This window comes from Giraffa tippelskirchi, chromosome 6, assembly GCF_054371585.1.
Source record: "Giraffa tippelskirchi isolate mGirTip1 chromosome 6, T2T-mGirTip1v1.2.pri, whole genome shotgun sequence".
In the NCBI taxonomy this organism is placed as follows: Eukaryota; Metazoa; Chordata; class Mammalia; order Artiodactyla; family Giraffidae; genus Giraffa; species Giraffa tippelskirchi.
Window position 1 is genome coordinate 79332487 of NC_137280.1, and position 13670 is coordinate 79346156.

Below are 13670 nucleotides of genomic sequence, written 5' to 3' on the forward strand. Positions count from 1 at the left end.
ATATGTCAAGCTCATTCCAAAGGATGAAAGACACATGAGCCCATTTCTTATGCTATGAGGTATATGGTAACAACAACAAAAATCCTAAATGCAAAAGGACCATCAGTTGCCTAAATATAAAATTGACCTTTGGCAAAGATGTGTTACACAGGATAACACAACAATAAGGAGATCCTTAATTTTACACCATCTCCCCACATCACGGCCCTGTCCACTCTTCCCTCTCAAAGAGTTACAACTCTGTTCCAGATATCTCAGAATTTTAAATAGGTGGTCTGCTGATTAACATGTATCTCCTCAAACCTCAGTACTACAGCTATACAAATTACACTTTAAAAATATTTGAAACAGATAGTTGAATTTATTGGTTGGCTATGAGTAGGAAAATACATCAGTAAAGAAAAGAGACCCTGTATATAAATATAATACTAGCTAGTTACAATGAAGTTTCCACTGAAAAGAACAGTAAAAGCCCTTGTTACCACCAGTCCATAGGTCATATTCGGTTTCCCATTACCCTTATTAAAGAGCTGCCTAGGCAAATGGGACATTCCTTGAGTTTAGTGCAGATAACGTGCTGGGTTTTGTTACATGAATGGTAAACAAAAGTTAGTCCAGTGCATTACATAATATAATGTACTGTGAATAAAGACTAGATACTCTATTTTAGACACTATTTCAATAGAACGGTTACTAAAATTTACGTAACCGAAAAGAGCAAAGTGAACATCTTAAAACACTGTTTACAAGTGGGGGATAAACACTTGCTATAAAGGTTCTTTGAATTCTCTGCAGCATCTCTACTGGGTATTCTTATTGTTTCATTAAAAGAACAAGTCTGCTGTAAATTGTTGTTTTGCCCAGGATGGTTCTTGTACTTATATAGCATAACCCCCAAACCTTAAAAGTTACTATGGAAATTCTGTAAGTTTAAGTAGTAAAAAGTGGAATACTAAAACTTAAATTTATTATTGAAAACTTGACATCTTAGAAGAGCTCTGAAATTTTAATTTCAACATTTAGAAGTGCATTCCACCCAATTTAATCATGTCCTTAGTTTTCAAAGTGCTAACTCAAATTTTCCTGGTCGTCACCAAATCAAGTAAAATAGAAAACATTTCTTGGAGTTGTTCCCTGCTTATCTTCTAGGACTGTTAAGTTGTAATCAACAATTTATTTCTACAACTTAAAACTATGTCCTAAGTTAATTTTGATGAACATTATTTAAATTCTTAAAGCATAAATAATCAGCCACTAATACCGTAAACTGTACTTCAAGAGATTTTACAAGGAATTGAGCACCTCTGAATTCCTGATCATTAAAAAGAAAATATACCCCAAATTTTCTGCAAAATACTCATAAGATGGATTTATCCTGTAAGAACACTGAAATTACATTATGGCAACACCATATTATTGTTACAGAATTTTTGAAGAAAACCTATACTGTGAAAACATACTAGTTTCTTTTTTTTTTTAACTGCATTTTAGGGAGTACGGATTACTGGAAATTATCCAGGACACAGAAAATATTTAAAACACAAACCTTGCTTAACCAAAGTTTCAGTCTATTTTGGTGTGATCATTTATTCCTTATAGACTGAAAATATATTTTTTTCTCTTTTGAAGGTTATGGTTGTAAATCTACCCTCCTGGTTCAATTTATCACTATCTAATAAGGTGGAAAAGCTGTTCAAACTGAACCACAGAATGCAGAATGCCTAGAAGAGGCAAGAACAAATATTTTCAAGACATAACCAGCCATTATATCTTAGTATGCTGGTTCCAAATTAAAGTATTTTGTAGACAATAACAAATACAGATGAAAATATTTTGTGTAAAGCTCAAACCTTTAGCATCTAACAAGTGCACTCTAGTTTCAGCATCTATGAAAAGCATACATCCTCCATTAAAAACAGAGTAAGTGCTTCTCCCCTTCTTCCATAAAGCTCAAGCAGTTTCCTTCATCTCATCAGTCCAACCAGCTCCAGCTTGCCTTTGCTGGAAATTGTCATGATGCACACTACCAACACAGTGTTTAGGAAAAATGAGTAAACACACCTTTTATTCACACTTTACAAAAAACAAAAACCCAAAAAGAAACCCTAAAGAAAGCTATGCATTGGTTCTATATCAATAATACCAGCTTTCCAATGTACTGATTATAAACCAGATGTGTTTGGTGTCAGCACAACTTAAAACAAAAAGCAAAAAATAAAAAACTATCACAACAAAATCTTAAAAAAAAAAAAAAAGAAAAGAAAGAAAAAGCAAACCTCAAAGGAAAAACCAGGTCCCAGACAAAGATTCAAGATCAAAACCTTTCGTAGAATTTTTTTTTTAAAGGAAAAAAAAAAAAGAATCTTTTACTTAAACAGTATGTAATTTTATTTTCTCTTAGAATAAGCACATTTAAGTGCTGAACATTTTTCATAAAATTTTAAGTCATTATCCAAAATGACTCATTCTCTGTATAAAAACTGTTATTAACATTCAACAATTTCTCTTCTTAATGCTCACTGGATACATGGTGTCCTTTTGCTTCCCTGCCTGCAGCTGAAACAAAAGCAGTTAGACCAAGTTCCCTCTGAATTCATTTGTTTTTTGAGAGAATGAATGAATGAGAACAGAACATATAGGAGTTAACTTTGCAAAGCTAAAGCTGGCTTTAATCTCTATTCTACTAATGGCACTACAGGCAAAATACAAGGTATAATATCTTTTATCTTGGTTGACATATTAAAATGACTTGGTCACTTTAAAAATGATCTGAAGTATTGTCTTAGGGACCTGTTTTGAAAATACATCTCATTTATTTTATACTGCTTCATAAACGGAAAATTACTTTTTTTTTTAAAAAAAGGGAATGATTTTTTAAAAACATGGAAACTAAGGAATACATGGAAAACAAAAAGAATTCACATGATAGTAGTACTCTGGGTGATGAACAGCACTGTGCAATGACACCAAGAAGCAGTGCTTGGGTCTGGTGAACAAAGACCCAGGGATCCCCACCCTACGAACATGTTCCAAAATGCGGTATTCAATGCTTCACAATGGAAAAAAACCCACAGCTCATACAAAAGGATTTTCATAAAACTCTCACAAATGTTAAACAGCATTTAAAAAATACAAAAGAGGATGCACAGATTTTCTCTGCATGCACAGGCAGTGCTTGGTGGGAACAAATTCAGGCAGGCACAGTGGAGATAGGACAAGAAGTGTCTCAAAAAGGAGTTAAGAAGCTGTACCTAAGCAGCCATAATTTTTTAACTTAAAAAAGTTAAGGATTTAAAAATATCAGAATGTACATACATCAACTATTACACATTCAGTCCATAAATGCCTTCAGATCATTCACTACTCAGATTATCTGTCCTGGTAAATAGTTTTTTGTAAAAATCCAGGAATTCATAGGTAAGTTGTCTCTGGTCCAAGCAAATGTCCTAAACTTTAAACAGAGTTAAATTTAAACAGCAATGTTCTCAATTTAAAAACAAAGTAGTACAAAAGGGCTAACAAAACCCTAACAGTGCAAATCATCAGCAGAGAAAGTCTGTTGCAACTTCTTTTACAAGCTTTATAACACGTGAAACAGGTAAAAAAAAACTTAGCCTTAGATTACAATACAATCATTTCCAAATCTGATTTTTTTAGTACAAAATTTCATAAATCAGGTCTTCTGTGGATCATATACAATCATAAAGGCTAAATTCAAATTTTATATTTTACAAACAAGTCTGAAAAAGGAGGGAGTAAAGTATGGAAGAATGATCTCTGGATGTTATTACTGGCCTCAAAAAAGTAGTGCTACAGATTTCTGTGCAAAGAGAATATGCTGTTCAGTTTCCTATTTCAAGGCATGAAAATATTATATTGGATAGAAGAAACATCTGCAACAAATTAAAGATAGGTGCAAACACACCAATCCCTGTCTAACAGTATATAAAGCATACTGGGCTCAGAATTTGTTTGCTAGCACCTGGCTTTCATACTATATCCTTATCAAATGATCAGATTGAAAACTCAAATCATCATTAAGAAAAAACAAACAAATAAACAAATCTTAGTGGCCATACTTCACTCCCCTATATTCAGAATTTTTACAAGTTTACGAGTAAAACTGAGGTCATCCTCTGAAGGTACTTGACTACCTCCTGCCAGGAAGGTGAATGCCATTAACCTGGGGCAGGAAAGGCAGTAAGAGCTCCAGTTGTGCAAAAAGTGAGAAGTGGTCAGAGGGGATGAGTGGGTGTGGGCAGCCGCTGATATTGTTCTCAACTAGCCAATGGTGGTCCAGAGGTCCCAGGATGCCTAAAGTGTTCAGCTGAGGTTTAGAATAGAAGATGTAGTCAATTATACCCTGAAAAACAGAAGGCAAAAAGAAACACTAAGAAAATGACACATAAAATGACACTGAAATACTGAGAACGTTCAAGACATATCCTTAGTCATGTTTGATAAACAAAGACACCTACTAGCCTTAGAAGAAGGCAGTTATTACACAGATCAAACGGCATCGCAAACTGAGAAGGAAGAAACCTTAGGGATGGTAATCGTTCTTCCTCTTACCCAGATCGTTTCAAAATCTCTAATGAGACCTAAAGAATCCTTCACGATATGGCCTCTGCTTCTTTAACCTAACTTAATTTTAGTGACCCTTTTCCTTGCTCTCTCCTCCACTGCCATACTAGCCCTTTTGGGGGAAGTAGGGGAGTGGGGTGTGAACTGAGGTACATTTCCTGTAGGTGATAAGCTCTATCCTCCTCCAGGGCCTCTGCACATGTCTGGAACACTTTCTTCTATTTGTCACCTGGCTAAATCCTTCTTAACCTTCAAGTGCCAAGTTTAATTACTTTCCCAAGGCCTTCTGGAATCCTACCCTCATCCACTTAAAGCTCCTACCACCTGATTTTTTCCCTTGCTAATGCACACCCTGAAGTGTAACTATATGCTCATTTGTGTGGCTGAGATCTGCCTTTCCCAGCAGACCATGATCTCACCAAGGCCAAGCGCATCTCTGCCCTCCATACCTCCAACAGCCCTCAGGCACAGCATCCGGCACACAGCTAGGCTGCTCTCAGTTTGCTCCTCTCTTTCCAGTAACTAACAGTCTGTCCTTGACATGCTCTTGGCCAAAAGTATTTAAGCACGTTCTAAACTCTTCCTAACTTTCTACCAGTAATGGTAGTCAGAAGGGAAACACCTCTAATCTCTCCTGCCTTTTGGTTATCATCCTCCCCTCTTCTGCCATCAACCTCCTTGAAATGAAAATCTGTAGCTGTTTTTTTCTCTCACTGCTCAGTTACTCTTCAACTCATTGTATTTGAGTTGCTCTGACCATCTCTACAGGCAACTCTGAGCAAATCTTTCTGAAGCTTAACACTCACTCCTCTTTCCCTAGAAAGGCTTTCTTTCCTTGGCATTTAAGCTCCTGTATTGTCATGGTTTTCCACCTCTTTGGTTACTAACATCATTTACATGTTAGTTTTGCCCAGTCTACTCTAGTCTCTCTTCAACTATACATACTCATCTCTTCCCAGGGTTAAATCATTATCTATAGTTCTGTAGATCCTCGAAAGCCAAATAAAAAAATTTTTTAGTTTTCAACAGTTTCTCAAAGGAGTCTAAACAACCCTCCCCTCTAAAATTAAGCAACAGTTAACACAAGTATTTACACTATTCTAATAGACAATCTAACCTAAATGATTATTTTTTCAGCAGGTTAGAAATGGAAAACTAGGATTTAAGAGAGCAAAAATGCAAAAGATGGCAAAAAAAGGACAGTTGAACACAAGTCCTAAACAATCACAGATAATAAAAATGAGAATTACTAAGGAAAAAGCTCCATATTGTAATCCATTAATTGTATAAGAAGGCATATAAACAATATATGTATCAGAAAATTTACAACAGCTAACAGTAAGTTACATTTTGGTTCTCAAATAGTACAGTTTCAGTTAAACCGAAATAGAAGAAACGGAACATCAAACTAACATCAAATTAAATACAATGGTCCTGCATATCCAGCTGTTAGTAATGAGCCCATTAAAATAAAAAAATGCCCTAAAGAGATGACAGGTAACTCAGGATTTAATACCATCATTTCATCTGATTTCTAACCCTGGAAATGATTCTAATAATATCTATAAAGTAGAGGTGGGATTCTAATCACACCGAATTCTACCTAAGAATACTGCTGTCATCTAATTTGAGATGGCTTAATTCCATTCTGAGTGTTAACATTTAAAACCATCACAAAATTATAAAATGCTCTTGAAAAAAGAAATGGAGTTTTAAATGTTTATTCATCTCAAAACTCACCTTAAAATCAAATGTGTAATTGGTGTAAGGCATCAGGCCACTCTCATAGGCACTCTTTAACTTGAAGCCATGAGTGATCCTTCCATTGGTTGTCCCATTTTTCCCATTACAGCTGAAGTTTGTAAGACTTTCATTGTATCTCAGTTCCTTAAAGTCTTTATGATTTGTTTCTACTCCACCAGTGCTCAAATATTCTACAACACCTATAAAGAATATATATGTATTTTCTGCACTGTTAAGTATAATATACAATGTGCAATACATAACAGATAAATCAATAGTAAACTTTTAAATCACACATGTTCTCACTTTTTAAAATGTTTCACTACTTGCCACCTTTGCCAAAACTTGTATAAACACATTTTTCCATGGTTTTAATCACAGTGAATATTTTACTCAATATTTTACACTTTACTGTACCATATGAACTTACATCATCTCAATTATTGTTTTTTAATAATTGTGTAATACAACAGGGCTGACATATAGAATTTGTTAAACCAGTTCCCTATTTCTTTTTTTTTTTTTTTAAGTCTTCATTGAATTTTTTTCAATATTGTTTATGTTGTTTATGTCCTGGTTTCTTGGCCATAGGCCATATGGGATCTTAGCTCCCCGACCAGGGATCGAACCTGCACCCTCTGCATTGGAAGGCGAAGTGTTAACCACTGGACCAGAAAGGAAGTCCCCAGTTTCCTATTTCTTAAAAAAAAATTCATGTTTTTCTACTTTTAAAAAAAATTCAACACCACAATCAACATGTTAGTATGTAGGCTTCTGCTCAGGTTTAGTAGAAATACCAAGATTAGGATTCATTATGAATACGTGAATGACCAACTATGAAAGAATGACAGAGCCATCTCACCATTTCTGGACACTATTTTTTCAGTGTGCTAAGCATAAGGTGGGGCTTCCCTGGTGGCTCAGATGGTAAAAAATCCATCTGCAATGCGGGAGACCTGAGTTCAATCCCTGGGTTGGGAAGATGCCCTGGAGGAGAGTGTGGCAACCCATTCCAGTATTCCTGCCTGGAGAACCCCCAAGGACAGAGGAGCCAGGTGGGATACAGTCCATGGGATCGCAGAGTTGGACACGACAGAAGTGACTTAGCACACACACAGGCCTAAGGTGGGCTCTGCAAATATTTAACTTTCATTTAATCAGTTACCAAAACTAGACATTTTCCCATGTGTTTCGTTATTAGAATGCAACATAGAAATGAGTCTTAAGATTTGTATCATGTGACAAGAGTCTCTCTTTGCCTCTTACATACTTTGTAGTTAAAGAGGATGAAAAGCAAATAGAGAACTTTCCTGTAATCCCCAGATGGCTTTGATGAGACGGACTAAAGAATTATGGATCTTAGGCACCTTTACTTCCCCGAAAACAGATTTTAACATAAATTTTATTTCATTATCTAGTCTTTCCTCTATTGTGATAGCAGCAATATGCTACTGAATTTAACTACTCCAAGTGTATGTGTGTGTGAATGCATGCATTTATGCATGCAAGTAAGTCCAAGGAAAAGTTCTCTTGAGTATCCAAGAAAGTATGGTTGTTATTCACTGTACTATCTATGGAAAAGTTTAAGAATAAGGCTTTCTGTATTCTTCCACTCTGTGACTAAAAATCAACATTCTCGATCCTTTTTTGTTAAAAACCACTGTCTGACCTGTGCGAATAAAAAAAAGTCTCAGTTTCCACCTGCGGAGCATGTTTCTGCTCAAGTCTACCAAAATCTGAGATTGATATATGGTCAAATTTAAACTGGATTATATTACCACCTGCTGGAATCCCAGAGTCTGTCTTAATAACATTTTCAGAGTCTGCAATACATATAACATGGGGATAATAAAATATCCCCATGTGTTTTCTGAAGATGATTAACATCTTTCCTCTGGAGGTACCAGAGGATAATACCATTACCATTTACCATTTCATTTTATAATGAAATGGTAATAATACCATTTCATTTTATAATGAAGTGGTAATAATACCATTTCATTTTCAAAATGGTGTCCCTACTCCATACACAAAAAATTTTTTTAACCTGATTGATAGCAGCCACTATAAACTGAATTTTCATTTTGAGTAGATTTGGAATTATCAGAAACAACACATTACAAAAACATTTTAAGTCAGTAAGTGTTCTATGTAAGATAGCATTGTTTTGTTTACCAGAGTCCGGCAAAGAATTAAGATCTGCACATAACACTAGTGGAATAGTTCCAAATTCTCCTAAAACACTGGACTGGAGACTTCTCGAGGCTTTATCAATAATATTCTTCACTTCTGAGAGGAACATCATCGTTTGAACCAATTTCACATCAGAGTATTCAGGGTCCCAATGCATATGAGCATTAGCCACGAGAATAAGTTGCTTTTCTGTTCCAAGATGTGGCTTTCCAGCTATATTAGATAAAAAGAAAAGAAACAAAGCCCATATATTCTCACATGGTCTGAAAGCAAGTAATATCTCAGAGTCCTGGGAATAAAAAAAAAGAACGCTAAAATCTGGTTGAAAATCTCCCATCTGAAGACTGATCTACCCTTTGTAACAAACCTGAGAAACAGACATCTGACCTCTAGGAGGAGTACTTCCAGCACAGGGTATTCACTCTTGGAACAGAGAGAGCCCATTCTATTTGGGACAGCTTGGTTTTTAAATAGTTCCAGCTCCTTAAAACTTCTGATCTTCTAGATGTCCTAAACTGAGCATCACAAAATTAAACAGACATCCTTTTTCTTAAAAAATATTTAAAACAGTCACTAAGTTCCATCTTTCATCTTTTCTATCCCTCAGATTAAATATCCCCATTTCCAACTGCTCCAGTGACAGAAGTCTCAGTTCTTAGCATGATGATCACTCTCTAAATACACATTTAATTTGAAATAAGTGGTCCATTTCTACAAGACTTAAGACCTTTAAAATAATGACTAAAAGCAGGTCAGGAAGAGAAGTCAACATAGAGATATCCCTGTTGCCAGGAAATTGTATTAAATGTACAGAATTCTTCTCTCTGAGCAGTTATTTTAACTAATATTTACTTCAGCATTTTATGTGAAAAATTCTCGAGAAGAAAAAACCTTGTTTTATGCCTTTTAAGATACTTTTGAAATACTTTTGCCTTTTGAAATACTTTTCTAGGCAATGCTTCCTCTTCTTGAGCTTTGTGGTAGAGAAAAATGGATATGAGATTTTAGAAAAGATTTAAATTCTGAGTTTCTTCACGCATTAGACAAGAGTATTAATATGAAACATTTTCTGTCTTCTATTCCATTTTGGAGGCCAAATTTTATAGGAAGTGAAAAGGTTACTCACATGATATTTCAATCAATTCCTTTCGAAGTTCTAGCAGTACAGCAACTCCTATATTATCTTTTGTCATTACTCTGTTCAGCATGGCTTCAGACCCTTCTGAGTTTGCCATTGCTAGTTGATTAAATTCAACAGTGTGTTTCTGAACCAAAGTAAATCTAAAACAAAACACACACAAATATAAAATTGGGAATACCAAGACATTCGTTTTGTGGTAAATGCAATTTCCCCCCAAATTCCTTAACAGATATGATGACATGTAAATTACATTACAGAAAATCCTCCACACTTAGCATCAAGCTTCCCACGTCCATTTCAGTTGCTCTCAGTCTGCCACAGATACAAATAACATCTTGAAAAACTTTTACAACCTAAGATAATGCAGTCATCTTTTATTTAGGTTTCATGTTAGAATATTTCATCTTGCAATTTTAAAATAATTTTCTTCCAAAGTACGGACTTAAGAATCTCTCTACCATCCTAGAGGGAATGCAATTACAAAGTGTTTCAATTAACAACTGGAGTTAAACCCTAGAAGACACCTGAAAAAAACCGCAGAACTTGCAACATGTCTTCCAAAAAATACTTTTTCTGATGAATCAAAACAAAACCCTCTAAATCATAGTATTGTTTTCTTGAGAAATAATATGATGTCTCATTCTCTTAGTTGCCAACTAATTTCCATTCCCTTGACCCTCATCCTGCAAATACAGAGAATATTTTCTTTTTAAGAAATAAGATGACTAGGGAATTCCCTGGTGGTCCAGTAGTTAGGACTCTGAGTTCCACTGCAGGGGAACAGGTTTGATCACTGGTCAGGGAACTAAGATCCCCACATGGCATGGACCAAAAAAATAGAAGAAAGATGACTTACTTTTCTGTTTTAAAGAATATTGCACAGCCATCAACATGTTTTCTTTCTTGTTCTGACATTGTCCTAGCTCTAGATTTAGGACTAAAGAATCCATTATAGCCACGTTCTTTCAGTTCTACCAGAAAAAAACTGTAATACTGTTCTGTTTCAACTTCCTGAAAAATTGTAAACAGCAGTTATTTCATAAGACAAAAACCAGTCCTATGCATTATCTTTATATGTACAGTTTGAGACCTTAAAATAAATTCAAAAGACTGATCTGAAGAATGAAGAATTACATCTTTTCAATGTAATTTATCTGAAACCAATCACAACACCTACTTGTCATTTTACAGGTCCCAGTTGATAAAATACCTCTTTGCTGCTTAGGAGTAAAGAATGGAAAGCCACGCACCCCTATGCATATATATTTTCTTATATTTTAAAACTGGTGCAAACAAAAATCAGAGAGGAAGAAGAAACTCCATAGATCAAATTTCAGACCACAAGGAGAAAGTCACTTGCCGAAAGTCATGTAAGTTATTATGAGGGTTGGACTGAGAACCCAGTTACTGTGTACCAGATTCAATGTTCTTTCCACTTGGCCCTAATTATTCAATTACCACTGGTAGTAAAGCAAAATTATACCTTGACAGTGCCACAGATTCAGTAACATTGCCACCCAATTAAAAATAGTGTGGAGGGGCATAAGGGAGGTGAAGGTAAACATTTAGCTGTAATAGCAAGCACCTAAAAACCCAGCTTAACTCATTTGCTTAATTTGGCAGCACAATGCTAAAAGCACAGGATGCAGTGAATGTTCCCAGAATTCACTCAATACAGAAAAAGTCCGAATTTTAAGAACTGCTAAAGCCAGGACTTCAAATGTGTTAATGTAATGCATTCTCAAGCTGTTCCTTATTTGATCAAGGGGTATTTCTGCAATTTAAACAAGCATTCTTCTGATGACTTACCTGAAGACTTATGATATCAGCATTGCAACTCAAGATTTCTTGAATAATGGCCTTTTTCCTGTAGTCCCAATTTAGTGCCCACGATGGACAGTAGCCATATAACTGCCGGGTCGCATATTTATCACAAAGAACATTATAGCACATGACAGAAAACAAGGCTGTAGGAAAGATAACTTTACTTATTCACACACGTGGCAGAAAAAAAAATTAATTTTGTTTCACTTAAAAACTAAGTTTGATTTTATTCATTCAGTAATATATTCACAGAAAAGCTACCATATGCCAGACATGTCCTAAGTCAGATAATAAAGGAAGAACAGATATATGATCAAATATAAACAATAACTGTGTTTCCCACTACAGAGGTACGGACAGAAGGTTCAAAAGGAAACAGACTGAGATCTTGAGTCCTTCAGCCTCTAAGACCAAGGCTTCTCATTTCTATGCTCCCTCCACCACTTCATCAACTATTAATGTAGAATGTAATCTGACATTTATCTAAGAAAACATAAGTTTCTCTTAACAGCCATCTTTGCTTTTCTTCTACAAAGCAACTATTAATTCACATGAAAGAAAAACACCATTGCACACACGACAGGAGTGCCCAAACTATTTTCATACAATTTTAAAAGATTACAGGTCATTAGCTTGATTTCCCTCTCAAGTAGGTGTTTTCGCTAGCTTGTAATTTTGTATTATCAAATACATCTGGAATACGGTAGAATTTGGAAAATTACAATATAGAATGATGTTGGTGTACTTATTATAACTGAATTTGAACAGTACTTTAGAGCAGAGTTTCTCAAAAGCAGCAACACCAACATCACAGGTAGGTAATTCTTTGTTGTTGGGGGCTGTGCTATACACAGCAGCATCTCTGATCTCTAGCTACAAGATGCCAAGAGCACATCTACCACTTGTTGACAATGAAAAAATATCTCCAGATGCTGCTGAATGTCTTTTGGGGGATAAAACTGCCTCTGGTTGAGAAGTACTGCCTTATACCAATTTTTTCTTGACAATGATTATATAGAGGCCAGTTACACCAGGGCTTCCCTGGTGGCTCAGACAGTAAAGATTCTGCCTGCAATGCGGGGGACTTGGGTTCAAAATCCCTGGATTGGGAAGATCTCCTGGAGGAGGGAATGGCTACCCACCCCAGCATTCTGGCCTGGAGAATCGCCATGGACAGAGGAGCCTGGCAGGCAACAGTCCATGGGATCACAAAGAGTCAGACACGACTGAGCGACTTCCACTTCACTCACACAAGCCTTTATTATTATTATCTTCAAACCAAATCAACCTTAAGCATTCTACTGTAATACTGCCCATAATCTAAAGCATACCAACAATACTATTAGGTTTATGAAGACAAAGTAAATGTAAGACTAAAAAGAATCAGGTTATACAGAGTGAAGTAAGCCAGAAAGAAAAACACCAATATAGTATACTAACACATATATATGGTATTTAGTTAATTGGTAAAGATAACCCTGTATGCAAGACATTAAAAGAGACACAGATAAACAGAACAGTATTATGGACTCTATGGGAGAGGGCAAGGGAGGGATGATATGGGAGAATGGAATTGAAGCATGTAAATTATCATATGTGAAACGAATTGACAGTCCAGGTTCGATGCATGATACAGGGTGCTCGGGGCTGGTGCACCAGGATGACCCAAAGGGATGGGATGGGAAGGGAGGTGGGAGGGGGGTTCTGGAAGGGGAAAACATGTACACCCATGGTGGATTCATGTCAATGTATGGCAAAACAAATACAATATTGTAAAGTTAAAAAATAGATAAATAAACTAATTTAAAATAAAAAAAATAAAAAGAATCAGGTTACCAACCAGTTGGCCGTGTTCTGTCTGGTTCTTGTAACATAATCCAAGATCTTGGAGGTGGCTGTTCTGTTGAAACTAGTTGAACATAAAACACAAAATTAAACAATATTCTTAGATGTCTTTCTTAAAAAATGGTTTAATCAAATGACCACTTACTTCTTTTTGCAGTACCTGCCAAATTATCAAGCAAATAGTTCAGTAGCCTTCTTGTTCCATCTGGCTCCAGATAGAGGTTCAATATATCCTGGGTAAGTGGATTTCCTGGAAATATTTTTAAAATAGGTAAAATGAAACAAAGACAAATACTAAAATGTTTCAAAACTGAAAAATATACCCAAACTATCAGATCAT

The 13670-nt window shown here is 35.6% G+C and overlaps 1 protein-coding gene across 12 annotated transcripts in view; it reads right to left on the reverse strand.

Moving 5' to 3' along the window:
* Positions 1 to 341: 341 nt before the first annotated feature.
* CNOT6 (CCR4-NOT transcription complex subunit 6) overlaps positions 342 to 13670 on the reverse strand; it is a 91532-nt gene continuing 78203 nt past the window's right edge. For 9 of the 12 annotated variants that reach the window (XM_081497573.1, XM_081497569.1, XM_081497576.1 and 6 more), the window contains 8 exons: positions 13476 to 13580; positions 13326 to 13394; positions 11471 to 11628; positions 10518 to 10672; positions 9647 to 9801; positions 8503 to 8733; positions 6325 to 6527; positions 342 to 4363 (listed from right to left, as the gene is read on the reverse strand). In XM_081497573.1, the coding sequence (XP_081353699.1) occupies positions 4151 to 4363; positions 6325 to 6527; positions 8503 to 8733; positions 9647 to 9801; positions 10518 to 10672; positions 11471 to 11628; positions 13326 to 13394; positions 13476 to 13580 (1289 nt within the window). In that variant the 3' untranslated portion in view covers positions 342 to 4150. The remainder of the gene's footprint in view (positions 4364 to 6324; positions 6528 to 8502; positions 8734 to 9646; positions 9802 to 10517; positions 10673 to 11470; positions 11629 to 13325; positions 13395 to 13475; positions 13581 to 13670) is intronic. The other 3 variants (XM_081497578.1, XM_081497570.1, XM_081497579.1) reach the window with 1 other exon arrangement.